This window comes from Macaca thibetana, chromosome 11 (assembly GCF_024542745.1).
Source record: "Macaca thibetana thibetana isolate TM-01 chromosome 11, ASM2454274v1, whole genome shotgun sequence".
Lineage (NCBI taxonomy): Eukaryota > Metazoa > Chordata > Mammalia > Primates > Cercopithecidae > Macaca > Macaca thibetana.
The window spans coordinates 77,338,988-77,366,393 of record NC_065588.1 but is presented as its reverse complement, the minus strand read 5'-3'; the positions used below and the strand labels follow the sequence as shown (position 1 = coordinate 77,366,393).

Here is a 27,406-nt window from a genome sequence, read left to right as displayed (position 1 = left end):
AAAAAATTTAAAACTATCTAGGAACTTATAATATATCCACAGTATTGAAACTTAAGAATTCATAATTAGAATAATTTATATAGTAGTGTTTCTTCTAAAGAAAAGAAAGGCTGCTCTAGTGTTTGCAATTGTGGATCAGCAGGCGTGAAGAATGGAAAATGATGTGACTGCGACGGTTCTACAACACACATTAAAAGCTAAATGATCACTAGAAAAGATGCTTTCTCTTGACTCACCTAAAGTTATTTTATCATTGTTAATTACGACTGTGTCAAAATATTTTTGTTATTTCTAGCTCATTCTCTAGAATAAGTAACCCAAAGATTTTTGAAATCATTAGGTTGATGCAAAAGTAATTGTGGTTTCTGCCATTACTTTTAATATATGGATAACATCATGCTCTAATTTCCTAAGAATTACACTTGCCTAGAGAACCTGCATCTAAAGCTGAATTTGGCAATACTTTATCAAGTTGTTCAATCTGCTGTTCCTGGATGTTAGAGGCCCCAAAACACAGGGAGGAAGATGATTATACTCTGCTGACTATTTCATCAAAACCATGAACTTTCTCACAATTAGTCTGCAATGATTGACAAAAATGCGAAATTTGTCTTCTGTGTTTCAAGTTGTAACAGCCAGAATATTAGCTATTACCTGATAACTATAAGTTCTGAAAGTGGTTATTTTTAATGGAGGGATGCACTTATTAATATTGATAAAATCAAGTTTGGAGTTAACACAATCTTTGGAATATGAAACATGTATGTACAAAAGGGCAGGAAGATAGTATTTAGATAGTGAAAAGTTTGGGAATTACTGGCTTAGTATTACACACATAACCTACACATACCCATACCCAAGGAATTAACTGCCAAACCCATCATATCTAAAGTAAACCAAAAAATGAAAGACATCCATCTTCTGAAGTACTCAGAATGTGTTCCTTCTACCATGGGCTCTACCATAATTTATCACATATTTATATCACTTGAGAATGATGGGAAGAATTTATTACTGTTCTTTACCTTTCAGAGTAGTTCATTTTATTATTCACATTTTATGGATGGTGGCTCAGCTGGCATCAATAACAGAAGATGAACTCTTGAACATCAAAACACAGTTCCTAAGTCACAGTCTACGCTAAAGATGAGAAGCCATATGGTCACTGCTGAGGATCATTGGCAAGTAACCATAGCAGACATTTCTCATGTTTAACAAAGAGTTCTAAAGTATTTTCCAAGCATGACCAAAAAAAAAAAAAAAAAAAAAAAAACTGGGGCAAAGGTATTTTATGAAATGGCAATCCATAGCCGTGTAATACTCCTGCTAATTTTCCCTACAACATAATCAAAGCAAGGGAGGAAATCTGCACGGTCAGAAATGTTAACAGCATTTCCCCCTCTGTGTTTTCAGAAATGTCCAGGTGCTCACCTCAGCTATCCTTCGAAATGGATATAAGAGACAAGAGCAGGGTGATGACAGGAAGCAGTCTTGTAGAGTGAGGTGCTTAAAAGAAGGTACACAGAACGAATAAGATGATAATAGGAAGAGTAGCTACTCAGACACATTAGGAAAGGAGGTACCACCTTCAAGAAGCTTTTGTTACCTCTACTACCTGGTGCAAGGAAGCTGCTAGAGCAAATCTATTTAGAAGTATTTCTTACTAAGTTTAGTTTGTCAATAGGGACACTCCAGTTACCTGGTGTTCAAACTCTCTGCAGTTCTTAACACCATAGAGCTTTCATAGCTTGTCAACAGATGGCTCTAGAATCTAAAGTGTACCTACCAATGACTCTTGTACCTACTGTCTAAAAGAAAAACAAACAAAAACACACCTCGAGAAAACTCTAACTGCCCCATTGTTCACCCCATCTCAGTGTGGATTCTCACGAAAGACGTTATCACTCTGCTCTTCCTATCGCACTGGGAGAAGGGGGATGTAGGAAAAGAAGGTGAGAGTATAACGTAGTCTTAAATAAAGCTGCGAGACTGCAAGGAAGGATTAATGAAGCATTGTCCATATTCACTGCCTAAGTAAGCTTATATATGAACCTCCTGAGATTCCCAAGCATCTTTCTATAGTAATTATTTATTTATAATCCTTATCCTTCATCTTTTTTACACATTATGACTATAATCACAACTATGAAAAGCTTATTTTTCTATATGATTAATTTGAGTCTTAATCTTAAGGGTGCTGAAAATGATTATTTGTTTAGGTTACCTAAAGTAGATAATATATGTTTATACTTTGCACATTAATAATTCAAGTGTCTTGTTGGCTTTATTTTGATTGATTCATTCGTAGGATTAGAAGAAGAACTATTGCTAGCTGGGCGTGCTGGCTCATGCCTGTAATTCCAGCACTTTGGAAGGCTGAGGCTGGTGGATCACCAGAAGTCAGGAGTTCGGGACCAACCTGGCCAACATGGTGAAGCACCATCTCTACTACAAAGACAGAAATTAGCTAGGCGTGGTGGTACACGCCTGTAATCCCAGCTACTTGGGAGGCTGAGGCAGGAGAATTGCTTGAACTCAAGAGGCAGAGGTTGCAGTGAGCTGAGATTGTGCCACTGCACTCCAGCCTGAGCAACAGAGCGAGACTCCATCAAGAAAAAAAAAGAAAAGAAAAGAAAAAAGAAAGGAAGAGAGAGAAAGAAAAAAAGAAAGAAAGAAAGAAAGAAAGAAAGAAAGAAAGAAAGAAAGAAAGAAAGAAAGAAAGAAAGAAAGAGAGAGAGAACTACTGCTAATGACATGTAGAAAATACAGTCGGACAAAATGGTAGTTCCTAGGACTCTAAGCATATTAGGGAATCATAGGTAGGACAAAAGTGAGCTGAAAAAGACCATAATTGTTGTTATAGATACTTTGGTTCTCCTTCTTTGTAACTCTGAATGTCCTGGGACCCAAGGACTGACGAATCTTCGATATAAACATATACATGTTTTCTCACACACTTATGCACACAGACAAGATAAACACTCTTGCTCTCAAACTGGTCCATGTGCAGAATAGGCTTCTGGTTAGTGACAGCCTCTAAGCATGCTGCAATCCTTAACTGAAATCCTACAGACTCCCAAAGCCCCATTTCTAGGATGTTCTAAAAATATCTGCTTCACATTACCCAGGCTATAATTAAGTGGCTAGCAGTTATTTAAAAGGGAGACAAGAAATCTAGATGTCATGTTGTAATTGGGAAATAGCCACAGTAAACAAACCAAAGCATTCTCTTTGTAGAAGAGCATTGGATACTTCATTTAGAGAAATCTTTACAAAAAGACCTAACCTTAGAAACACAAAATGTTCAGCAAATCACCAGCATAATTTCTTTAGATAAGAGACAGCTAGGAACAAGACGAACAGGGAATTGACGGGTGTGAAGAATATCACCTTAGCATGTTTATACTCACCCTGCATTAGAAGCTAATAGAGAAATGTCCTTGTTTTTAAGAAAGGACAAACTTCACGGTATCTTTACTGCATATCTTTACTGATTCACTCTACTTTATTATATAATAAGTTTTTACCTAAATGAATTGTCTTTAAAATTTCTAACTCTGAAGTATAAACAGGGAAGACAACTAGATACATATTTTTTCCAATATGAATTATGCTATATACCAAGAGTCAAGTGATTTTAATCTATATAATTGCATTTAGTCCCACTACTACAAGACTATAAGGAGAAAAGGGAATATTCTTTTTACTGATGAAAAATTCTGAGGCTTAGCCAAGAAAATTTAAATAACTGGTTCTAGTTTCATAGTTCTTTCAAAGAAGGAGAAGAATGGAATAGACAAGTACCACTTCTGAATTTCTCAAGTAACAGACAGAGGTTGAGAAGGGAATAAAATCACCTAGACTGTGTCTCAGTAGAGGAAGAAAAACCCCTGTGGCAGGAAGGGAGCCCAGTCTCCCATACTTGCAAATAACAGTAGTGGTGGTAAAAATCACTTATTAGCAAATAGTTTTTGAGCAGCTATTATGTGCTAGGTGCTGTTGTTAGAACTGGAGATACAACAATAAACAAAAGCAGCCAAAATTTCTAGCCGCATGGAGACCTCCCAATTTCTAACTGGGGAGATAATGAACAACATATTATACAAAAGTAAAATACGTTGTGTGTAAAAGAGTGATAAATACTAACGGAAAAAGGAAACATAAACCGAGTATGAAATGTCATGGAGAGGGTTTGCAATTTTGTACTGAACAGAAAAGACCTCCCTGAGAAGGTGACATTTAAGTAAACATCTGAAATAAGAGAGGACATGTGACACATAAATATTTAGGGAAAAAGAAAATAAGAGAAGGGAACCTCAAGCTCAGAGGTCCTGAGGTCGGTTTATACGTAGAGTGTTTGAGAACAGTGAGGCAGCCAATGTGACTGAAATAGAATCACAGAATTAACAGAAAGTATTAATATGAAATAAGGTCAGAGAAAGAGTGAGGAGGCAGATCATGCATAAATACTTCAAAGTCATCCTAAGACGTTAGTCTGAGTGACGTTGTAAGCTAATGAGGGCTTTTGAACAAAAAGTTAATGAATTATGACAATGTAAATATAATTTATTTAAATACTTACTACACCATTAAGTTTGTATGTCCATGTTTATTTTATTTGGGCTGCAAGAGAGATGTGTAGTAGGAAATGCAGAGACAGACAGAAGCTGTATTAGAATAATTGGTTAATAGATTTCTGTGGCTTTCTAAACATCAGGGACCAATCCACACGAGAATTCACAAGATTGACAGAAAGACTAGGGCCCAGTTGGGTGGCAGATGACAGACAGACTGTGTGAGTAGATGGTCCACATAAACCAAAGATAATCCCTTTTGTTATGTAAGTGTGAGCATGTATAAAACTGATATATTTCTAAAAAAGAATTTGGCAGTTCTTATAAAAAATCCTTAATCTACCCCTTTTAACAAGATATGATTATTATGTACTGCATGTCTGTATATTTCATGCAACTATAAAATATATGTATCCACAAAAATTGAAATTAAAAATTTAAAAAAAAAGAGGCTCATGACTGCATTCCCAGCATTTTGAGCGGCCAAGGCAGGTGCATTGCTTGAGCTCACAAGTTTGATACCAGCCTGGGCAATGTGGTGAAACCCCATCTCAACCTCCCCAAAATACAAAAATTAGCCAAGTATGGTGGTACACACCCAGCAGTCCCAGCTATTGGGAAAGCTGAGGTGGGAGGATCACTTGAGTCTGGGAGGTCAAGAGCCTGATAGCACCACTACACTCCAGCCTGGGCAACAAAGTGAGACACTGTCTCAAAACAACAACAACAATGGCAAATTAATTAATTAAATTAAAAATCAATTAAAATTCCATCAAAGCCAAATTTAAAAAGCCTATGTGACAAATAATTATTCTTGCTGCACTTTATACAAATAATTAGGCCAAGTATAAGACTAAAGCTTATTTTTATAGGCAAATCAGTCTTACCATGATTTATCTTTAGTGAAAATGGGAGACCGGAGAGAGAAGATTATTTTTCAAGAACTATGGTATACCTTCTATTAGATTCCAGTCTCATCAATTGTTTTTGAGTTTTTTCCTGTAATTTAGACTGACCTTGATTATTCCTGTGAACAAATCAGTTATCTCTGACTGCAGCTCAGAAGAAACAAGAGGGATGAGTAATATAAAATTCCAGATTAGTATTCTAATTCTGGGTATATATTGGAATCAGCTACCAACCCCATATCAGTTTGGTTCCAACAGTTGCCAAGTTCATAGAAAGCCTTCTTATTTAGTTTACTTGGGATAGTTTTTACTTATTTTGCTTTACTCTTGTGGAATATATTGCTGTTGTACTCTATGTGTAGGAATGCAGGATAAGCTTACTCGATGTTCTCTTAAACTGAACACTTTTTAATCTTTCAGATATCACCTTTTGATGGAATCCAAGCGTTATGAGTCATCCTCAACATACTCATGCTTTCTGACCAAGTTCCTCTCTAACCTGAATACAAAAGACCCAACAGGCAGGAATATCATTGCCCCTATTCAACCTGAAGAAGTTACAGAAGATGGATTTTTATCCCTCTACAACCCTTAGGATTAGGGTTCTCTTATAAAAGGTAGGGGGAAAATATGTCAGAGGCATTCGAACCAGAGCAACTCCATCTTGAATAGGAGCTGGGTAAAATAATACTGAGACCTACTGGGCTGCATTCCAAAGTGGTTAGGCATTCTTAGTCACAGGATGAGATAGGAAGTTGGCACAAGATACAGGTGACAAAGACCTTGCTGATAAAACAGCATGAGGTAAACCAGCTGGCCAAAACCCACCAAAACAAAAATGTTTTATGAAAGTGACCTCTGGTCATCCTCACTGCTCATTATGTGCTAATTATAATGCATTAGCATGCTAAAAGACACTCTCACCAGTGCCATGAGTTTACAAATGCCATGGCAATGTCAGGAAGTTACCCTATATGGTCTAAAAAGGGGAGGAACCCTCACTTCTGGGAAGTGCTCACCCCTTTCCCAGAAAACTCATGAAACATCCACCCCTTGTCTAGCACATAATTAAAAATAACTATAGAAATAGTCAACCAGTAGCCGTTTGGGCTGCTCTTCCTATGGAGTAGCACACTTTTATTCCTTTACTTTCCTAATAAACTTGCTTTCACTTTACTCTATGGACTTGCCCTGAATTCAATCTTGTGTGAGGCCCAAGAACCCCCTCTTGGAGTCTGGATTGGGAGCTCTTTCAGGTAACAAATTCATCACTGAATACTGTCCGAGTTGTTTTAGTCATAGTACTTGGAGCACCAGAATCCCTGGCTGATTTCTGCCTATGATCCACAAAATCTTGAGATATGGTTGTTGTTTTAAGCTGCCAGGTTCTGGAGTGTTTTTTTTGTTTGTTTGTTTTTTGTTTGTTTGTTTGTTTTTACATAGCAATAAATACTTGGAACATTTCCCAATAAAAATGTTATATAACCTTTTAAAAAAGATTTAGTGCAAGTCTCAAAAAAAAAGTGCATGTAGTTAACAAAAAACATTCTCCTAGCCTGCAGTTGAAATCAGTCTGTGTGCCTGAGAGTCATTTGTATTGGCAGGACCAAACAGTCCAGTCCCTGACATTCTGTGCTTGGGAAATGTTTGCTGACTAGTAAATGCATACTTCTAACATGATTTTAGGCTCCCATGATAAAGATCAAGGGCCTAAAAAATAAGTACCAAATCACAGAATGCAATCCCAAAATGAACCAGAGAGAAAAGAAAAAAAGAGGACTCCAGGAAGATAAAAACTATATATTACTATTATAATTCCAAGATTTTCTTATTCCAAGAATGATATTCAAAGGACAGTCATTCAGTAAGTATTTATTGAATATATTCTATTCACTAAAAGGTATTTCTTTTTGGAAGAAGAAAGTGCTGAGGGCATAAATACATGCCAAATAGAAATTGCAGCATGTATAAAGGTTCAGAAGTTAGACCGTCAAAGGACTATGAGTTATTCAGCAGAGCAAAGATTGTGGGAGGCAGGTGTACTTAGGGAGATGATGAGATACCAAGTGGAAGAAGTGAACAGAGGCAGATCATGAAATGCCTTTCACGCCGTGTTAAGAAATTTGAATATTGTTCCAGGAACAATGGGAGACATGGAGAGTTTCACAGAGGTGATTCACTCAGAACTGCATTATAGAAAAATCTCTTCAGTTGCTAACTGGAGCACTAAACTGATGATCCCAACCCAAAGCAATAAATCAGATAGATGTGGACGGTCTGGTGCAGGTGACTGGCAGTGGAAGATATGACCAAATTTTAATTATATTCAAGATCAAAATATCTTGGTGATTGTCTGGATATGGGGCAAAAACAAGAGGGAAAAGGCCGAGTTAACCCCCAGGGTTATGGCTCAAAAGTTAAAGACAACTAGATGTGAACGAGGGTTAAGAGGAAGATGAGGTGGCAAGTTCACAAGTCCAGCTCTGTAAATAAGAGCTCCCGCTGGATCTGGCAATCGGCCATTCTGCCTTTACAATGCTTCCAGAAACTACATTAAAACAATATGGATTTAGAAGTCGGTAGCCCGTGCTGCAAGCAGAAGACTTAGGAATAAATCAATGCAGCGACCTAGTACTGCTGAATCATATTAATCACAGCATCAGGATGGGCATAGAGGCAATTTGTAAAGAAACCACTCTCCCCACCTCTGAATCTTCACAGTGAACTATAAATAACTTGAATAGGTAGCAGAAAGAAAGCAGAAACAGTGAGATGTACACTAGTGAAAGAAAATCAATTTAATCTTTGTGTTCAGGAGATAGCACGATTTTAGTTTAAAATACTTAATTCAAAGCAACATAACTTTTTGTACAGGAAGAAGACCATTAATTCGAGCTATGAGACACTAGTCTTATCTTACTCCCTTACCAGCACATTGCCTCTAACTGTGGAGGACTCAATGGAGAAGCCCATAAATAACCTTGTGTTTAGATAAGAAACGCTGAGTTAATGAAGGCATGAGATAAAAGCTATGGGGAGAGGACCCAGGACAGCACAGAACAATGAGAGTTCTGGTCCTAATGCCAACTAGTTAGTTGACTCAAGGAAAGTAAAATCTCTACAGTTACATTTTCTCAAACATAAATTCCACTTTTACAGTCTAAGTTTTTTTGAAGCTGAATTATTTACAGGCCAAGATTCTGAAGATGGCCTTTACATTCATGAAGGGCTATTTATAGAAAGCAAAATAAAAACAGTATTTTTTGAGTGCTGACTATATACCAGGAATTCTTCTAGGTTGTAAGTACATATTTCACTTTACTTAAAGCTTTCAATTAGTCCTGAGGAAACTGAAGATCAAGGATTTGCCCGTGGCTATAGAGTAAGTGGCTGAATTGGGATTTAAAGGCAGTCCTACTGGATTCTGCATCACTTTTTGCTACCCACATTGTTACTCCAAGGAGAATAGCCACCCGCTGTTTTCCAAATTAAAATTCACAGCAAAAGAGGGATTGGGAATTGTTTTGTGGGGGAAGTAGGCCCAGTGCAGGGGTTTACATGTAGCAGGGAGAATCAAATTTTCAGACAGTAAAGTTTGTCAAAGGAAGGTATAGATAACTCTTGTTCCTGTGAAGATCTATAAAAACGTGACATATTTTCACCTTTTCAACATGGTTTATACGTGATCCTTGCCAAGGGTAGGAGGAGAATTGGAACAGGTATTTCAAAGGCCAAAACAACTTTATATTATTAATCGATTTCCCAGCGTTTAGTCTCTTGCCAAAGCATTATCACTGATACAATAATGAGCACAAATAGTGATTCTAAAACACAATTCTACATCTCTCAAGTAATTTGTGTTATCATATTTTTTAAAAATTATGTTCTTTTTACATTATAATGCTATGAAGATTAAAATGTCTAATTCAATGAGGGTGTTTGCTTTGGGAATTCATTCTCAGGTGGATTAGCAGTTTGTAAACAGGTATTCACTTTCAGAAAGAGAAAGCCTTATTAAGCATGCCTTAGGTTTGACAAAAGGTTATTCTTTCCACAAACCAAATTCATGCAGCTTACTTCTAAGCTCCAGCTTTTCAAATTATCAGTGAAAATCACCTACTTTAAACTAATGAAGACTACTCTAAATGAGAAAAAATGCTGTTGCCAGGCAACGATAATGACATAGGGCTTCTTTTCTCTCTCACCAGATGGATGCTGTCACGCCATCTCTAGCTACACGTTGCTGAGATGACACTGTGTCTATATAACTGCTTTTTCCCCCATCACAACTTCTCATGCTAAATTTACCAAAAAATACCTTTTCTATGAATGGAATGAAAAAATGTATTTCTGACCATTGAATTGTGAAAAACAAAGATGTATCAGACAGTCGTTAAGTCATTCATATTATTGAAAGATTATTTGCATTCTACTATTCGAAAGTAGCCTAAGGTATCTCCTGGGCAACCCAGTTCATGGGACCGTGTTTTGTTCAGTACAACCCAGCTCTTTGAGTTCTACAGTTTGCATTTCACACTAATTCAATCCATTATCTTTGAAACACAGACATGTACTTTAAAGAAACCCTCCCACCATAGTGCAATTTTGATAGACTCAAAAATTACTGAGTAAAATACAGAAGCAGAGAATAATAAGTAGTTAAAAAGCAAAATCCAGAAGGCAGCATTTGATAGCACATGGAAATATTTTGCTCCCCGATCTGCAGCCAGAGGAATATTTGCTAATGGCTATTGGTACCCAAACCACAGAAAACAGGTTTTTAAATAATTCAAGATGGAGTCCTCAAGTCACCAAGAATATGCTTTCTTCATTGTCACATTAGCCATATGGGGCCTCTTATGCTTAGGTACGCCTAGGAATCTATTTTGCAGTAAATATACAAGATTTTGCACAGGACACAAGCTAAGTAAATTCGAATAAAGTCACACATATAACACATAGTTGTAAAATGTTTTAAAAAGCAAAAGAAATAACAAGAGGCATAATGTTCTCAATGCTGATTCCAGGGATATAAAATTTCCTATTATAGCCTAAATATAGAGAACTGCAGGCTGACAGATTAAAATCCATCTGCAATTCAGCATATCAACATGGACACATGAAAGAAAAATGTCTGAGAATTCAAGAGTAACAATGGAAGAGGATGATCAAGGAAAAAAAGTGACTTAGACTTTAATACCTTACCTGTCAAATCCTCAAATCCTAGTTAAGTGTTTTACAATTTGTTTACTTAGGAGGAATGAGACAGGGCTGTAGTTGTGCCTGTAACATTTCCCACAGAGATCTCTGTTATCCAACTCTTAGTAATTATGCTACTTTGTGGTTTTGATTTTTGTAAACAAAACGTATTACTGTCTTAAAAAATTTCTGAGTTAGTGAATCTTCTCCAGAGATCCCTAAGAATAAGGATTACATTTGATCAGCCTCATTAACTTTTGTAGTTAAACGTCTTGCCTCAGTTGTCTGCTGTCAGGAATTCTAACTTGACAAGCTGTGCAAAAATAAGAAATCATGTCAAGTAGCCCTGACACATTTTAGGAACACAGCATTAGGGTATGTGTACCCTTAGAATCAATAGTTTAGATTTAGGAGATGGCATAACTGAAGTTTATTGGAGCCTTTGAGTTCAGTTTAACAAATTCCAGAATTATCAGATTATTCCCCAAAGGAGGGAGAGTTAGGCTATATATAGACTATAGTTAATTCAGAATTGCAGTTGCAATTAAAACTGAAGCAGTTCAATCAAATACGGAGTGAAATACTCCGATTACACCAAGATAAAAGAACTCCACAAAGATGGCTCAAGGCAGATAAAGTGAGATCAACCATTTCAATCATAACCAATGTCTCAGTTCATTAGATGACTACTGGTTTCTCACTGAAATTTTTCCTTAGAGTTTAAAAAATTCTGTGAATTATCTAAGAATTTTATTCCTCCATTAAAGTGATGAAAATAAACAAACAACAAAATCACCTAGTGCTGCTCAAGTTGATGGTCATTACTTCATTTCGACTATGTCATCAGTACCTGGACATGAGGACACTTGAAACACTTTCAATATAAGCTCTAGAGCTTCTAATGGTAAGTACACAGATCGTGTCCTGTCAACAGGTAAAAATAATCTGAATTTTGTTGAACTAAACCCTTCACTAAGTTGTCCCTTATAAAAGCCATTGTGGAAGTTGAGTATTCTATCTTTGTAGCTGTCATGAATTAATTGAGCGATAGCAAGAGAAAGAACGAAGTGTTTTTATCTAGGATTAAATAACGTTAAACATTGGGACTCCAGGATGTTTTGTTAACAATCATTTCAAAAACCAATACCATATCTTATAGCAAATAGGAATGAAGGAAGGAAGGAGGAAATAAAAGAAGGGAGGAATAAAATAAAAGAAGGAAGAAGTGTGGAAGAGAGGTAGGGAGGGAAGAAGTGCGGAAGAGAGGTAAGGAGGAAAGAAGGGAGGAAGACAGCGAGGAGGGACACAGGGAGGGAAGGAAGGAAAAGGAGGAGGAAGAAAGGAAGGAAGGAATGAAGGAACGAAGGAAGGAAGGAAGGACAGAAAAAAATAGATCTACTGTGTTTAGGATTTAATAGTAAGTCTCTGAACTTTAACAAATAATTTTTTTTTGCACTAGCTCATTTACTCATAAAAACAATAATTCCTTTATAGTGATCTTAAATCACAAGAAAAATAATCCTGTAAATGCCACCACGCACTGTACTGACAGTTCTTTGCTTCCAAAATTGTGCTTCCTGTCTGACCTCTATAACAATATAGTGTTTTATGTGGGGATCGTACAGCTGAGGATAAGGAAGTTCTGGCTGTTCTTTTTGTTTTGGCACATGAATTACCATATTTTAAGGAAACCATTATCTTTTTGTTTTCCCTTTTTAAATTATGATTGTAACACCTCTGTTTCTCTATCTCTGGGTAAAAAAAGAAAATGAAAAATTCAGTCAATAATCCAGATGTTTTTAATTAATTTTCTTATGGATGAGTTACTGTGAAGATAATACATCTGGGTGAATGACAATGTGGCTTTTATACAGATTTAGAAACAAATGGAGACAACTCTCCTCTCTAAACTTGACAAGACCAATTTCCTTCATGAGAACATTAAATATTTACATTATTATACTCCAAAGCAAGAGATTCATGCTTCAGTGGTGCTGAACAGGAACAATTCTTTATTAAAATGCTCCTATGAGGGGTGGAGGGTGCTAATCTGTTTTTGTATTTTCTACAGATTAGTTCTCAATTTAGAATATTAGATATTATTTGAATCAGACATCAAAGAATGTCTTTTTAATGAAATAAAGAGGATGTTAATGACTAAAATCTGTTGGTACTAATACAAGTTGCACTAGAGTAACAATAATAATGTGTGATGGTTAATTTTAGGCGTCAACTTGACTGAATTAAGAAATATCTAGCAACCTGGTAAAGCATTATTTTTGCTTGTGTCTGTGAAGATGTTTCCAGAAGAGACTAATATGTGAGTCTGAGTGGAGAAGATGAGAAGATCTTTCCTCAGTGTGAGTGGGCATCCAAAAAGGCAAGACCAGAAAGAACAAGAACAGAGGAAAGGTGAATGTGTGCACCCATCTGCTGAAGTTGGAATATATTCTTCTCCTATCCCTGGACAACAACTCCAGGCTCCCCTATCTTTGGAGTCCAGAACTTATACAAGTGGTCCCTGAGTTCTCAAGCCTTTGGTCTTGAACTAAGAGTGACATTATTCATTGGCTTCCTTCATTCTGAGGCCTTTGGACTTGGACTGAGCAATGCTACCAGAATTCCAGGGTCTCCAGCTTGCAGATGGCCTGTTACAGGATTTCTTAGCCTCCGTAATCATGTCAGCCAACCTCTCTAACAAGTGTCCTCTCATATATCTGTATCTGTATCTACAAATTCTGTCTCTCTGGAGAACCCTGATTAACAAAACATGGTCATATAAATGAACTGACTGCAGAGTCCCTTCTTACAACTCAAGTCATAGGAACTACTTAATTTTTATTCATACATTTTAGTTACTTAATTTCAAATTACATATCACAGTTTCTAAGCAGCTCATTTGTACACATATATCAATGTAATCAGAGAGCAAATTCATGAATTCTTCATATAAATATGAATTTATATGAAAGTCTCATAAAAGTGTGCAAGTATGTAAAAAATATCAACTTCTAAGTCAATAACAAGAAAAAGGGACCCTGTAGAAAACTTGAAATTTGAAATAAAGCAAAGTATTATTTGGCTAAAGCTAACCTTCTCTTAAACATTAACACGTGTTTACTAGCACACTTCTTGGGGAAATGCACCACCACCTATCTGATATACAAAACTAGGAAACTCCTGAATGCTCTTGAAATACCAGATGCTTTTCTTTTCATAAGAGTTCATAACAACTCATAACATACTTGCCCTTTCCCCCTGGAATCAAACATCAATTTGATAGCACCTAAAGAAAGAATGGTTGAAATTTTATTTTATTTTATTTTATTTTATTTTACTGAGACAGAGTCTTACTCTGTCACCCAGGCTGGAGTGCAGTGGCGTGACCTCGGCTCATTGCAACCTCCACCTCCCGGGTTCAAGCGATTCTCTTGCCTCAGCCTCCCAAGTAGTTGGGATTGCATGCACACACTACCATGCCTGGCTAATTTTTTTGTATTTTAGTAGAGATGGGGTTTCACCATGTTGGTCAGGCTGGTCTTGAACTCCTGACCTCGTGATCTTCCCACCTTGGCCTCCCAAAGTGCTAGGACTACAGACTTGAACCACCGCGCCCAGACCTTCAGTATCGTTTTATAACTACTTATCACAACACACAACTTTAAAAATGATAAATTGATTTTTTCTATGCAAATGAATAGAGATCCAAACTAGTTTCCTGTTAGTAGCCGACCTCTTCATCACCTGTAATGAAATTATTTTACAAAGCACAAAACGATCTAGCAATCCAGCTACTAGCTACCTATCTACCCATCCACATGTATTTGTGTAGTTCAATAGGACAGAATACTAAACAAAAGTTGTAAAATCAAACGGGGTGAGGATAATGGAAATGGAAAGAATCAGTCATTTTATTAGTAAAATCCACGTTTTCCATGGCAATTAACCGTCACTCCAACCTGATTACAGTGACAGCACATTGACACACGTGGCTATTAATTCCCTTGGAACAATACATTAAAGAAAAATTGCAAATTCTCATGGAACTCAGCACCCACCAGGGACCTCATATGCTTCTGTCACAGGCTTCAGAGAGCTTTTTTGTAAGCCTGAATACACTAACTACATACATCCACACAGGCTATTATGTACAAAGGTGTCTATAAGAAAAAGTAAAATAATTTTATAATTTTATTTGTGAATGTGCTAGTTTTCTTCAGTGAGTTTTGGCACAGTCACCTTGAAGAGAGAAAAACAGAACTCTTCCACAAGCGTTTGTGGCAGGTCACGTTTGTGTGGGAAGTAATGCCCCCATTTTGACCAGATAAGAGAAATTATCTGAAAGGTGACAAAACATTTTCCAGTTCATGACCAAGAAAATAACTGTTAAAATTTTCCTGGCTAATAGGGAATACATAAATACTGTAAACATTCTTGCAGATGCAATAATTCTTCACTTCTTTTTATGTATTTCTACACATAGCATGGATTGTTCTTGAAATTCATTCTTATACTTTGTATTTTCTAAGGAGTTACAAATCTGAGTTTAAATACGTAATTTTCCCCTTAGTAAATAAAACTGGAGGGAATAGAAAGTTGTTTTCTGATTTTCATCTTATGTAAGGAAAGTGTCCTCTGCTCTGATTATTCATTTTATATTTCATATTACAAAGGATGTAGAAAACATTTTTTTCTTTTTTTCTTTTTTGTGTTTTTGAGACAGAGTCTCGCTCTGTTGCCCAGGCTGGAGTACAATGATAGGATCTCAGCTCACTGCACCATCCGCCTCCCGGGTTCAAGCAATTCTCAGCCTCCCGAGTAGCTGAGATTACAGGCATGCTCCATCACGCCCGGTGAATTTTTTGTATTTTAAGTAGAGATGGGGCTTCATCATGTTGACCAGGCTGGTCTCGAACTCCTGACCTCGAGTGATCTGCCCGTTTTGGCCTCCCAAAGTTCAGGAATTACAGGCGTGAGCCACCATGCCCAGACAGAAAACACATTTTTAAAGAACAATAGTCGAGGACATAATATAAAAAGTATAATTTCTCAGAATCAAACATTTCTGAATCACCAAACACTGAATTTGAGGTTTAGTCATTCAGTTAATTGTTTACATGAAAATCATTTTTACAATCAGAGCTATTTTTTTGCAAAGTATTCTTACTAATTTTTAACCCAAATTTGATATTCTGCCCCAGATGCAGAGAAGGTGAGAATACTGAAAACATGTATATAGAAAGGTTGATCTAGTTCATTAAACTAAGCGGGACTGAACTAAAATATGTACATTTGAAGGCTGTAAGGCTCCCACGGCTCATAGCTGCTTTCAGTGGGTCAAATTTTTTTAAATCTCTATACCTGGTGAGGAGATAAATGGCTTCTAGACAACGTACCCGCTCTCATATATATAGCCACCCCTCAAAAGAAGAAGCAGAAAGAGTTATTGTTGTGGTGGTTGTCTGCTTATTCCAAAGTTTATAGTTGATCCATTTAATATGAAAATTTGTTTCCCAGGAAACACTTAGTGGGAGGACTATAGAGAATAAACAAAATAAATTAAATGAATAAATTACATATATAATGACAATTGTTTTGAAGAAAAATAAATTTATCTGCCTTTAATGCTAGGCAGAATATGTGGCAGAATATATTAGATATTATAGAACACAAGAAGGTGGCCAGAGAGTCCTATGAGAGGAACAGGTCTTCATAAAAGGACTCTGGGAGCAGTGTGCAGGGTGTATCAAAAAGCAGAGAGAACAGAGATGAGTGATTAGGAAACTTTAAATCAGGACAGAGGATGATGCAGCTGCCAGAGCTCAAAGGCAAAGGGAATACTGAAGGTGGAATGAACCCAACAGACACTTCAAAGGAAAATCTGAGACTTAGTAACTTACCAGATATAAGAAACAAAGAAGAGAAGATAAAGAGGTCTTTAGTGCTTTATACCTACAGACCAAGAGAATGGTGGCATCAATGTCACTTATGAAGACATTATTAATAACAATTTAAAAATTACTTATTTTTACTGAAACCTGAACCACTCGAATCCTGAGTTTGTGTCTGATCTGCTGGTCATCGCTCAAAAGTTTCCTCCAATCCTTGCAGCATTTTGGAACATTTCTTTAATATTTACGTGCATGCTAGGAAAATGCTCACCAGTTTGCCACCAATGGTCTAAGACAGGTACTCTGAAGACATTTTTGGACCATTCCAGGGTCTCTACATCACATCGTTCTCCAGCCACAAATAATGTTTTGAACCTGAATATGAGACAGTGAATTCAAATTATTCCTGGAAAATAAATCAATATAATTGTTTTACATTTTAAAAACATTGTTTAACCACACTCATTATGTCAGAGGAATACAGCCATATAACCAATACATCAGACTGTATAATGATGAGAGTCATTTCTTGTTTGGGCCCAAATGTAACCAAACACACATCACAGAATTGGAATGAGGTACTTCCAAAGTAGAATTCACAGCTAGCACTTTTCAGTTTTTAAAAAAGCAATTGAGTTGATCTCTGTAATCAATCATGTTGATCTAATGATCAAAGATAAAATATATTTCACCTTGATATTGTCCCTGCTAATTTTAGCTCCAAATTTGTTTGCTGAATTCCAAGGAAGGGTATACACAAAAAATACATACATAAGTATCGGTTAAGGCAGCAAATATTCTTATAAATATGAATTTGTTCCTTCTTGTGAGTTCCTCTGATAAAAATTACTTTAATTTCAAGTACATATTTTTCCTATTCCAAGGACATATATAGGAGAAATAGCTAGTGAAGAAGTAAGTACCATTGTGGCCTTGGAAGTCAAAAAGGTTCTACAGTCAAAAGGAATACAAGAGTACTAATAGATGAAGGAGAATAAGCATTTTTGGCAGAAAGCACCATACTACAGAATGGAAAAAAATAAAATAGAAAAATACAATTGTGTTGACCCAATTAGTGGTTCATTGAGAGCATGGGTGTTTTGTCGTTTTGTTTTTGTTTTTGTTTTTTTTTCCATTTTCAAATGTCCTCATGACCTGTTTCTATATATATGTATATATAAAGTGTGTGTGTGTGTTTGTGTAGAGTTAATTCATTTATCATCAAAGTAAAACATAAACAGTTGACAAACAAAAACCTGTCTACTGATCCTGAATAATGTAGCATATTTTACTATTCCCTTAATTTTTCATATCATTTCATAAAGATTCATGGAGATTCAAATACTTCTACTCCTATGTTCCAATAACATTCTGTTTCTGTCTTTGCTATAAACATGTATCTCATTGTAGAATTCTTTTGTTTTTGTCTATTTCCCACACTACACTATGAGCTCCTTAGGAACGTGTATCCTTATAACTCCAAGACCAATCAAAGTACATGAAATTTTTAGGTATTTAAACATTTCTAGATGCTCAGAATGATAAAGGGCAGAGGTGGGGAGTTAGCAAAATAAACACCGGTTTGACTTATTCTTTTAAGTAAAAGAGGAGGCATGTTGGTTTCTAAGAGTGTGGAAATTGAGAAAAAACAGTGACTTAAGGAGAGCAAAATTCTGGAATTACTATTCTAGGATATTTTCAGTGTACAACATAAATGTGAAAAGACTTGAGAACAGCCAGTTGTTTTTTTATGGACTCAATCAGTGACCTGGGAGGCTAACCAGGGATAGCACAGATTGGGGTGTGATATAAAGGGTGGGAAATCAATGCTGGAAAAGCTGTCTGGAAACTCTAGAATAGGCAGGAATTATAGGAAGCAAGGCAGCAATAACCAGAATAAAAGAAAACTACAAGGAAAAATAGTGAGGTAAATGACTAGAAGTCACATAAGAAAAAGTTTGATGAAAATGAAAGCAAGGTGAGAAAAACAGGGTGTCATTATGGGCAGAAGGCAATTTCAAACTTAGAGATCTTGAAAACCTGTCTGTTCTGAAGGATGATAGTATTTATGGTAGCTGAAGTCTAACAGTGGAAGACACAGAGGGAAATAAGAGTATTTTGATAGAAGGATTCTCTTCAAGATAGTATTAAAAATCACTCAAGGATCACAGAGGTGGAGAGTAAAATGAAAGTCTGTGACTTGTTGATTAAATAGGCTAAAGGGAGGTCTGAAGAGTGGAGAGATGGCATTACAAAGAGATAGCATGAACTTCAATAGAAGATGGGCCACAAAACAAACAAAATTGTCAAGTTCTCATGTCACCAATTTTACTTTAACATCTTCCCTAACTTTTATAGATAATCTTGGCCCTGAAGGTGCATTTGACCGCAGTAGTGAGAAAAAAAGTAACAGTTTAATTATTCTACAGAAAATAGAGGTTATAAACAGCTATTGAAAATACACAATAATTAATTTTTGAGTATAAATGAATCACTGATAAATGATGTCTATATGTGAAGTGCAATCACCTAGAATTATTCATGGTAATTTTCATCTATAGAAGATGATACCTTTATATCTATAAGGGTGTCAGAAGAGGTTTTAGTTAAATTGTGATAAAACATCCAATGTGCTGTTACTAGATCCACACTCGTTTTCTGAGAAAAGAAAAAAAAATCATCTGCTAATATAAAGATATTCAGAGAGTAAAATTATCTTATTACTTTTTTTTTGCAATAATGTAGTTGGAGCCATGAGGATGAACCAAATTGGTGATATAGTTAGGATATCTGTTCCCTCCAAATCTCATGTTGAAATGTGACCCCCCCACAACCAGTGTTGAAGGTGGGGCCTAGTGGAGAGTCTTAGTGTCCTCCCCATGGTAATAAGTGAGTTCTCACTTACTCTACTTGTACACATGATAGCTGGTTTTAAAAGCCAGGCACCTCGTCTCCTCCCTCTTGCTTCCTCTCTTGCTATGTGAGATGCTTGTTCTCCCTGAGTCTTCAACCATGATTGTAAGCTTTCTGAGGGCTCACCAGAAGCAGATGTGGCACTGTGCTTCTTGTACAGTCTGCAGACCCATGAGCCAAAATAAATCTCTTTTCTTTATAAATTATCCAGCCTCAGGTATTCCTTACAACAATGCAAAATGGGCTAATACATTGGTATGGTTCAATGGAAATATAATGTTAGCTACAAGTCCAAGAAATATATCTAGTTTAAAATTTTCTAGCAGCCACATTCAGAGAAAAAAGAAGAATAAGGTCAAATTAGCTCTAATAATATGTTTTGTTAAAATACATATATCTCAAATGTTATTATTTCAACACGCAATGAATATGAAAATTACTTGTGAGATCTTCCAGTCTTTTTTTAATACCAAATCTCAAATCGGGTTTGCCACATTTCAAGAGCTCAATAGCCACGTGAGGGTATTTCAAGAGTTCAATAACCACATGAGGCCAGAGGCTACCATATGGGACAGTGTAGAGGCAGACCATGACTTTCTGAAGAAGCAACAGAATTCTTACACTGGCCTGGATGAAGAAAAATTGTAATTCAATACTATGTATTCAATTCCTGCTCAAATCATTATGCTGATAATGATTTGTATGCATGCACATGTGTGGGTATGCAAGTGTCACGGAATGCAGCTAAGACAATCTATTACTTAACGTTTTATAAGTAAACTGTTATCTCAACAGATTTCCAAAATTTAAAGTATGATTGGTTTAATAATTAGGCATTATTATAGGACTTCACATAATGGTACAATCCACTGTCAAAAATAATATTTGAGTAGCTGGCCACTTGTATATTTCTCCACTGCATATTCAAAATTATCTAGGAGCAGTTCTTTAGCACAATAAATGCCAAAGGTAAAATTTACATGTTCTGATATAGACACAGAAGCATTATTTTAAATTTCAGATAGGAGAGTAACCTATTACTAGTCTTTGTTAAGAAATTATTTGAATAATTTTTGTGAGTACCCACTAAGAGTATGCAATGCTGCTAGGGTAATCTTTAAGCCTTTGAGAACAAAGAAGGGGATAAAAAGTAAGGGCGAAAATGGGAGAGCAAGGAAGGGAATGAATAAGAGGCAGAGACTAGGGGGAAAAAAGCACACAATTTTTTGACAAACTACATATACATTTGCAATTTGAGATAAATTTAAGTAATCAAATGTATGTATTTGTAATTTGAGATTAAAATTTGATGACCAAAATGACCTCATCTGAGAGAATTGTTATAACAGAATGAAAAAATTGTTTAAACATTAAATGATTAAAGTAGGTTAAAGTATAATAAAGATTAGTGTAAAGTTTTAATGTTTAAAATGAGGTTGACTTCACCGAGAAAACACCAAATGGCGGATGACGCCGGGGCAGCGGGGGGGCCCGGAGGCCCCGGTGGCCCTGGGATGGGGAACCGCGGTGGCTTCCCCGGAGGTTTTGGCAGTGGCATCCTGGGCCGGGGTCGCGGCCGTGGACGGGGCCGGAGCCGGGGCCTGGGCCGAGGCCGCGGAGCTCACGGAGGCAAGGGCGAGGATAAGGAGTGGATGCCCGCCACCAAGCGGGGCCGCTTGGTCAAGGGCATGAAGATCAAGTCCCTGGAGGAGATCTACGTCTTCTCCCTGCCCATTAAGGAATCTGAGATCATTGACTTTTCCTTGGGGGCCTCTCTCAAAGACGAGGCTTTGAAGAAGGTGCAGAAGCAGACCAGTGCTGGCCAGCGCACCAGGTTCAAGGCGTTTGTTGCTATCAGGGACTACAATGGCCACGTCGGCCTGGGTGTTAAGTGCTCCAAGGAGGTGGCCACTGCCATCCGTGGGGTCGTCATCCTGGCCAAACTCTCCACTGTCCCTGTGCGCAGAGGCTACTGGGGGAACAAGATCGGCAAGCCCCACACTGTCCCTTGCAAGGTGACAGGCCGCTGCGGCTCTGTGCTGTTGCGCCTCATTCCTGTACCCAGGAGCACTGGCATCATCCCAGCGCCTGTGCCCAAGAAGCTGCTCATGATGGCTGGTAACCATGACTGCTACACCTCAGCTCGGGGTTGCACTGCCACCCTGTGCAACTTTGCCAAGGCCACCTTTGATGCCATCTCTAAGACCTACAGCTACCTGACCCCTGACCTCTGGAAGGAAACTGTATTTACCAAGTCTCCCTGTCAGGAATTCACTGATCACCTTGTCAAGACCCACACCAGAGTCTCCGTACAGCGGACCCAAGCTCCAGCTGTGGCTACAACATACGGTTTTTATACAAGAAAAATAAAATGAATTAAGCTGGTTACTGTCTAAAAAATAATAATAATAATAAAAATGAGGTGGATACACCTATAACTTTATATACTATGTAAAAATAAGAGAAAATGAAAAATATAAAGGCCATAATGTTGATAATCTTAGGACTGAAAAATAGGGTCATGTTTTTAATTATGTTATTCAAACACTTTTCTGATATTTTAGAAAACTCCTGTGATGAAAGACATTACTCATTTAGATAACACATTAAAATTTATAAAATGATAGGTTTGGCTGATCCCAGCAGTGCAGGCAAAGAGCAGCCAAAACGAATAATGTTATAGATATTAATACCACATTTCCAATGCCTGTTAAGCCATAAATTAGTTTAAAGAACTCTAGATGGTTCAAATGCCCGTGTCTTTGGCTTATATATGAAACTAGAGATTGAGAATTTCAAAAATATTCACTATTGAAAATGTAATGTACAACATTGTCAATTAAAAAATTAAAATATAGATTTTTTAGCAAACCAAGGGACAGCTGATATCTTGATGTTACCAGCATTTTTGCAAGTTGTAATATTTTTTGGCTATCCCCCATCCTCCATCACATACACTACAATTAATCTAAGTAATTGATTATAATAATAAACCATGCATTAGCACTGAGCTCTTATTTGATGGCAAATTTGACTATTATATATTTTAAAACATAGTATTTATTATTATGTTTTTGTAGTATATTCCTTTTGCTTTTCTTCCTAAACTTGTTTACTGCTATTTTTAATATCATTATTATAGCAATCGTCATGCTGGCACTAATAAATTGAAAGGTACAATATTCCACAATGGATGATAAAAGTGGCTTCTTCTCTGAAAGTCAGAAAAATCCCTTCCATTTCCATTAAAATCACTTTACTATGTATTGAATGCAAAGGAAAAATTGTGAGATAATTAGTGGTTTAGAAAAACGTCAAAGTAATACTGATGACTTCTTTCGCTAAATATGCCAGAAACTATCCATTTATTTTTGTATTAAAATTCCTCAAACTATAAAAAAGTTATTGTTATTTTATCAATTACAGACTGCTAATTGTATAATACTAATGAACATAAACAGAATACAAATCTAAATAAAATTTAGAAATAAGATAATTGATGAAACAATAAAATCTCATAAATATTTAATCAAATATAATTTAACTCTCAATTCCTTTTAGTAAACAAAACTATACTAAGTGAATTGCTCTTTTTGTAACCATGATAATAATTGAAACAACAAATCTTAGTATAAATCTATATTTTACAGTTGTCCTAGGCATCAGGTATCTTCTTATGGTTTCAAGGAAGTACGATACTTCCTTGAAACTTTTGTAAAAAAAAAAAGAAAAAAAATAGTAACCTTTTCAACAGTTAAATTCCTCATTAATGACTTGACATTATTTTATTAATAATACAAAGGAATAAATGCCTACAGTGGAAAATTCATAAATATATCTTGTGTAAATACACATTTTAAAAAGTTAAAATTGACATTTTTGTAGAGTAATCTGGGCCATCTGGATGGTAAATTTACTTGAGTTACTTATATATGCTCTAGATGGGACTGTACAATATAGTAGCTACTAGCCACATGTGGCCATTTAAGTTTTTCTTTTTCTTTATCTTTTTTTTTTTTTTTTTGAGATGGAGTCTCGCTCTGTTGCCCAGGCCAGAGTGCAGTGGCGCGATGTTGGCTCACTGCAAGCTCCACCTCCTGGGTTCGCACCATTCTCCTGCCTCAGCTTCCCTAGTGGCTGGGACTACAGGTGCCCACCACCACGCCTGGCTAATTTTTTGTATTTTTAGTAGAGACAGGGTTTCACCGTGTTAGCCAGGATGAGTCTCCATCTCCTGACCTTGTGATCCGTCTGCCTCAGCCTTCCTTAAAATTTCAATTAGTTAAAATTAAATAAAAAAAAAGTGCAATATAAATTTCTCAGTAATACTAATCCAATTCAAGAGTTTAATAATCACATGTGCCTATCATATTGCAGAGATCAGTTTATTGGCGTGCTGTCCTAGATTATTATTGACTATTAAGTGTGTAGATAATTTCTGATGATGGTAACACATGGAAAGGTTTATCTACTTTAAAATCTATAATACTATAAACTAAACAAAATAATAATATCCAGAATAGAAGAAAAGGAGAGGAGAGAAAATGAATGGGCTTGAGACCTATGCACCTTTCCCTAATTTTATATAAAACTGAACATAACTCAAGACTCAAATGAAGCTGAAAATTAAGCAAAAAGGGAAATGGAAAAATGATAATGCTGTCAAATTAATTTTAGTCAAAAATAGAAATGAATAAAAAGCTAAAGACAAATCTGATGAAGAATTTTCAGTGAATAAAGTGAGGACCAAAAAAAAAATGAAAGTGAATATTTCCTTCAAGGTCCGTAAACTACCAAATAAGCAAAAATTACTCTTCACTTGTGCCAACAGATGTTAAATTAAAATAGATTATTTCAGTGATGCCTCATTGACTTCTAGTTCACATGATAGATTATCATTATTTTTTGCCATCAATATCCCTATGGTTATCTTCATTTTCCCTACATTCAATTTTCTTCTATTTGCTCCCATTAGAATTCACTTTTAAAATGTAAAGATGCTAGTGTTAATATTACACATGTATTTGACTCTTCTGTCAATGACTGACTAGCATTTTGCCCAGCAGTGTCTCTCTCTCTCTCTCTCATCTCTCTATCTCTCTTTTTCTCAAGCACAACCCTTTATCTCTCTCTTTTTCTCAAGTACAACCAAACAAACTGGAAAAATATAAAAATGAAGTATCTTTTGAATACATCAGAGAGCTCAAAGGTAATAGCACTTAAGACATCAAAAGCCCAAAGAGAAAAAACATAGAGACACAAGACTGCTTGTCTTACTGCTTTCCTTCTTGGGACACTTGTTAATTGGAAACAGTAATTGAAGTGCTGGGAAACCGAACAAAAACTATGTGACTGACTGACAGGCGTTGGAACTAAATGGTAAGTCCAGTCATAATAATTTCTTGGGAAAGGAAAATCGAAATTTAAAATTCACAATGGAAAAAAGGTGACATAAAACACCCAGGCATTCAGTTTGCACACCTGAAGACGTATACCTAATAATGGAGGTAAACTGGAAAGAAACCAAGCCTCTCAAATATTGGAGTCTAGCTTCAAGTCAGCTCCATTCCTAATTGAATAGAAGTGATCTTCCCTTAAGACAATTGCCTGTCGGAATAAGAATCCCTCTGTGGGGATATGAAAACATCCGGTATCTCAAAACAGCTAGTTTCTTTTTTCTGTATTTGTTTTTGTTTTTGTTTGTTTGTTTGTTTGTTTTACTGAGGTGGAGTCTTGCTCTGTCACCCAGGCTGGAGTACAAGAGTGAAATCTCAGCTCACTGCGACCTCACCTCCTGGATTCAAGCCATTCTCCTCCCTCAGCCTCCCAAGTGGCTGGGATTACAGGCACCCACCACCATGCCCAGGTAATTTTTTGTATTTTTAGGAGAGATGGGGTTTCACTACGTTGGCCAGGCTGGTCTCGAACTCCTGACCTCAAATGATCCACTTGCCTCGGCCTCCCAAAGTGCTGGGATTACAGGCATGAGCCACCGCGCCTGGCCAAAATAGCTATTTTCTTATAACAGTGATATAATGGAAGACAAGACCATATGATTAGACACTCAAGAGAAAAAAAGAGACATTAGAAAAACACATAAAATCAGGTGTTTTTGCTATCATTCATAGACTTCAATATAACTCGGATGAATATGTTCAGGAAATATACATAGAATATTAGCAGAGAACTGGAAATTATAATAAAGAATCAAATGATAATATTTAAACTGAAAAATGTTAAGAAATTATAAACTCGATGAAAGTTTAGATACAACTAGAGAGAGGATTTGAAACGCAAAATACAGGTTACAATAAAATCATCTAACTGCAACTGTGAAAAAAAGCAGAAAAATCATCAAATAGAGCCTATGAAATATAGGTGATATGGTAAAAAGTTCTAACATATGTGTTATTAAAGTGTCAAAGTTTAAGAAGAGAAAATAAAGTAGAAGAAGTATTTAAAGAGACAGAAAAGTTTCAAAAATAAGTGAAAGATATCAAGTCAAAGATTTAAGAAGCAGTTTGCATCAACAGGAAATTGAATTCATAACTTAAAAACCTTCCCGGCCGGGCGCGGTGGCTCAAGCCTGTAATCCCAGCACTTTGGGAGGCCGAGGCGGGCGGATCACAAGGTCAGGAGATCGAGACCACAGTGAAACCCCGTCTCTACTAAAAATACAAAAAATTAGCCGGGCGCGGTTGTGGGCGCCTGTAGTCCCAGCTACTCGGGAGGCTGAGGCAGGAGAATGGCGTGAACCGAGGAGGCGGAGCTTGCAGTGAGCTGAGATCGCGCCACTGCACTCCAGCCTGGGCAACAGCGTGAGACTCCGTCTCAAAAAAAAAAAAAAAAAAACCTTCCCATAATGTCACTTCTGGCCCAGAGAGTTTTATTTGATTTTTAAATACTTCAAAACATTTAAATAAAATCAACTGTACATAAAATCTTCCAGATAATAGTGGGGAAAAGGCCTTTCATGCCCATTTTATGAGACAAGCAAAACCCTGAAACCAAAACCAGTGACAGTATAAGAAAGGAAAATAAGATATCAATCTTGATTGGTTTTAAAGAGATCCCCAACTATAGAAAGGAAGGGGGGTAACAGGTGGAGCATAGATTATTTTTAGGGCAGGTAAAACCATGCCATAGTGATGGATGCATGTCATAATACTTCTGATAAACTTCATAGAATGTTCAATACCAAGAATGAAAATGTATTTAAATTATGGATTCTGGATGATAATGAGGTATCAATCTAGGTTCATCAATTTTAAAGGAGATACAACCCTAATGTGAGATGTTCATAGTGGGGGAGGCTGTGCATGCATGAAAACATAAGCTATATAGAAGCTCTGAACTTTCCACGAGATTTTGCTGTGACCTAAAATTGCTCTAAAAACAAGATCTACTAAAAAAAATCTTCGACAAAATGTCAGCAAATTAAATTCAGCTATATTTAAAAAGCATAATATATTAACCGAGATGTATTTATTTCAAGATTGTAAGAATGATTTGACACTTAAAAAATCAGTCACTGTAATTCACCACATTAACTCCTAATAGAATAAGAGGGGGAAAAGTCATATGGTTATCAGAAGATGAAGAAAAAACATAGATAAAATCCCAAACATCAAAAATAGAAACTTTGTTAATTTGATAGCTTTACTCCAAACAAATAATATGTTAATAACAAAAATGCTAAAATCATTTTTCTTAATAATGAATATTGAGAGCTTTCTTCCTGATAATCTGGATGAGACAAAAATGAGCTTTGCCACCAATTCAATTAAATATTTTACTGGAGGATCCTAGGAATAAAGTTAAAAAAAAGAAATAAGCGGCATAAAAGAAGAAATAAAATAGATACTTTTCTCAAACTACATGACTCTGTACATAATACAATCATACATATATACGTTAAAAC

The 27,406-nt window shown here is 36.4% G+C and overlaps 2 protein-coding genes and 1 long non-coding RNA gene across 3 annotated transcripts in view; 2 read left to right on the top strand and 1 right to left on the bottom strand.

The window, feature by feature from the left end:
- Positions 1–27,406, bottom strand: part of ACSS3 (acyl-CoA synthetase short chain family member 3) — a 182,035-nt gene that overhangs the window by 44,852 nt on the left and 109,777 nt on the right. Inside the window, exon 9 of the mRNA XM_050749257.1 lies at positions 16,844–16,947. Within this exon, the coding sequence (XP_050605214.1) occupies positions 16,844–16,947 (104 nt within the window). The remainder of the gene's footprint in view (positions 1–16,843; positions 16,948–27,406) is intronic.
- Positions 6,592–13,186, top strand: LOC126931249 (uncharacterized). The gene is made up of 3 exons (XR_007717802.1): positions 6,592–6,738; positions 11,449–11,585; positions 12,908–13,186. It is a non-coding gene; the product is annotated as an uncharacterized LOC126931249 (long non-coding RNA).
- Positions 20,942–21,861, top strand: LOC126931237 (40S ribosomal protein S2-like). Its single transcript, XM_050749258.1, has one exon. It carries the CDS (start codon positions 20,946–20,948, stop codon positions 21,858–21,860), a length of 915 nt encoding a protein of 304 aa, XP_050605215.1. The 5' UTR covers positions 20,942–20,945; the 3' UTR covers position 21,861.